The sequence below is a fragment of the Cervus elaphus genome, chromosome 1, assembly GCF_910594005.1.
Source record: "Cervus elaphus chromosome 1, mCerEla1.1, whole genome shotgun sequence".
Lineage (NCBI taxonomy): Eukaryota > Metazoa > Chordata > Mammalia > Artiodactyla > Cervidae > Cervus > Cervus elaphus.
Window position 1 is genome coordinate 62,219,707 of NC_057815.1, and position 3,140 is coordinate 62,222,846.

Sequence of the window (3,140 nt, forward strand, 5' to 3'; positions counted from 1 at the left end):
CTCAGATGGAAAGAAGACACAAAATAAGTACTTTCCTCTCTTATTCTGTGCTTATAAAATAACATTTATCATTACGTTTCTTAATTTGTTTAACAGATTATGCTGTCTCTCCAGACTATGTAGTTTTGAAGGCCATCTTGAATAAACCTGAAGATCCCACCGGTCTGTGGGGAAGTAGTTTTATTTGAGATCCACAAAAGAAGAATGCTGTCAGATGAATAGTGTATTTCTAAATTAGAAATCCAGAGACTTTGACCTCATTAAATTAATGACCTCATGTATACTTCCTAGTTTTTCCATCAGAAAGACAACATTGAAAATAGAGGAATTTTGATAATGATGAGCAAAATATAGAATTTATTTTCCAGAGGAAAATAACAATAGCCTTCAAACTGGAAATTCCAGTCCCTATTTGAATATAGGATAAAGTGGCATCTGGCTGCAGATTATCTCTTTCCATCAGACAATCATTGAAGCTGATTTTCTTTCCCTCAATTGTCTCAGCATTCTTTGATGTTTTTGTTCATGGAGATATTGGTTAATGATGAGATGAGTCCTTCTCAGAGTGAGGAGATGAAAACACTTATAAAGTATGGTGGCCATGCCAGTGATGTTGAGATTCTGGAGACACTTACTGGGAATGCAGTAAACACTCTTTTATGTCATGGCCAAAATGGTGCTCTCAGGAAGGCATTATTAGACCCTGATTATATTGCCAACAGAAGTATCCCTTTTGCTTCTATTTTCTCCCCTGGATTCTCTTCCCTTTCCTCCTCCTTTCTCTTTCCCTTGCTCCTCTTTCCCTTCATTTCTCTTCCCTTAGCTGATATATATTCCTTTCATATGCTGTGGGGTTTAGTATCCTTAGAACCTAAAAGGATCCTTATGACACAGTCTCGTATCTGCTTGGTTTTCACTCCATAGACGATAGGGTTCATAGTGGGAGGCAAGAGCAGATAAATATTGGCCACAATGATGTGGCATGATGGAGGAATCCTGTGACCCCCAAAGCGGTGGGAAAAGAAACAGAAGAAGGCTGGGCTGTAGGAGAAAACTATAGCACAGATGTGGGCAGTGCAGGTGCTGAAGGCCTTCCGCCGAGCTTCTGCGGAGGAGAGGCTGACCACCGCCCAGAGGATCATGGTGTAGGAGACTGAGATGCACAAGATGTCAAAACCCCCAATCAGGAGGGCGACCATTAGACCATAGATGACATTGATCTTGATATTTCCACAAGATAATTTGGCTACAGCCATGTGGTCACAGTAGGTATGGTGTATTATATTGCCTCTGCAATAGGGTAGTCTTTTGATGATGAAAGTCAAGGGAATGACAAGCAACACACCTCTCAGGAAAGTGGCAAGCCCAGCCTTTGCAATGATAGGATTGGTGAGGATAGTTGAGTAATGCAGAGGGTAGCAGATGGCTACATAGCGGTCTAAGGCCATAAGCATAAGCACCCCAGACTCCATCCCTGTGAAGGCATAGATGAAGAACATCTGGACCAGGCATTCATCAAAGCTAATTTCCTTAAGATGGAACCAGAAGATGCAGAGGGCTTTAGGAATTGTAGTAGTGCACATGACAAGGTCAGTTAGAGACAGCATGGCCAAAAAGTAATACATGGACTTGTGCAAGGAATCCTCATATCGAATGAGGTAGAGGAGTCCACAATTACCAGCCACAGCCACAACATACATTGTGCAGAATGGCAAAGAAATCCAGAAATGCCTGTCCTCCAGTCCTGGGATTCCAGTAAGAATGAATGAAGCTGGTGTCAGGTCTGTTTGGTTTAGAATTATCATGATCAAGTTGGTATAATCATTAAGCACCTAGTAGGATTTTTGTGGGTATCTTTGTTGTCTGTTTTCCAATCTTTCAGGGTTAGAGGTGGAAAAGGAGAAAAATCTTAGTTGTACTCTCTCTCTCTTTCACTCTTGACTTCTTTCAGCCAACTGTGTATTTTAGTATTAAATGATCAAATTTTTAAATGCAGTAGAATACTTAAATAAGTTAAAACCAAGTATGTGTTCTATGTTAGTTCAATTTATCAATTCATTCAACAAACAGTTATTTAGCAGTCACTATGTTCCAAGTTCTGTCACAAATATGGTTTCCACATTATTTTGAAACAAAAAATGGCATAGATTAAATCCTCATAAATTTGTAATTAAAGGTGATTACATTGAGATCTTTCTAATGAGGTTTTTTTAGAATATCTTATCTAAATGTTAATTGTGATACACATATTCTGATGAGTGTTTTTTTAAGGCAAACTTTGTTGATCACTTTTCCCATGACCTGACACAAGATAAGGTTGTTTTTATTGCTGTTATTGATTTTAAAGGGTTATATTTCTGCTGTACTAAACTTTACAAATATTAACTCATTAATCCTCACAAGTCCAGGAAGTATTTTTAAATTAATCTGCACTTTATAATTGATTAAATGGAGGCACTATGTAGATGAGACTTCTACATGTCCGAGTTGCTGTATGTCCAATTCCGAAACAGCCCTCTCTGACCTCTTCTTTATGATTTATTTCTTCTAAATTTTCACAGAGAAATGTATTAGAAAAAATAGTGCCATATAAAAATAATGAAAATAAAAATATTCAGCTTCATCATTATGATTGCTGAAGTTCACTTTCCTATATTTCAGACCTCCACAGAATTGACTTTGCATTTCTAAATAGTTTGTTTAGCTTGCTTTTTCTTCCTTTTTCCTTTATGATTGTTGCTGTTGAAAACTAATTTTTATGGTATTATTGTTAATTAAGTCTCATCATATGATAATTATATTTTCTTCCTCTGTTCAATATTTTTTCTTTTGATGACAATTTTCTTTATCGGGCTTAATATTTGGTATAGATATCTCAGGCATTTTAACTCATTTTTAGAACTGTAGAACATTTTTACTGTTATTGTTGACAATTAAACACAATCTATCAGTGATAGTCCTTCCTATATAATTTGTCTATTTCTAGAAAGTCTCTGTACTTCTGCTTCTCTGAAACACAGCCTTTGCTAGTTTTGACACATGATTCTCATCCAGAAATCCCCCTTCATCTCCTGTCTGTGTCATATCACTATTTGTGGACCTGATTATTCTTATTTCTATATTTCTGACTGCATGGAAGA

General features: G+C 36.8%; 1 protein-coding gene across 1 annotated transcript; it reads right to left on the reverse strand.

Annotated features, from left to right (window-relative positions):
• Positions 1–836: 836 nt before the first annotated feature.
• Positions 837–1,807, reverse strand: LOC122696763 (olfactory receptor 52N4-like). The gene has a single exon (XM_043906931.1). It carries the CDS (start codon positions 1,803–1,805, stop codon positions 840–842), a length of 966 nt encoding a protein of 321 aa, XP_043762866.1. The 5' UTR covers positions 1,806–1,807; the 3' UTR covers positions 837–839.
• Between the last annotated feature and the right edge of the window lie 1,333 nt (positions 1,808–3,140).

Bases quoted from the DNA above. Each gene is read 5' to 3' on its own strand.
- LOC122696763 (XM_043906931.1), bottom strand. From the start codon at position 1,805: ATGATAATTCTAAACCAAACAGACCTGACACCAGCTTCATTCATTCTT.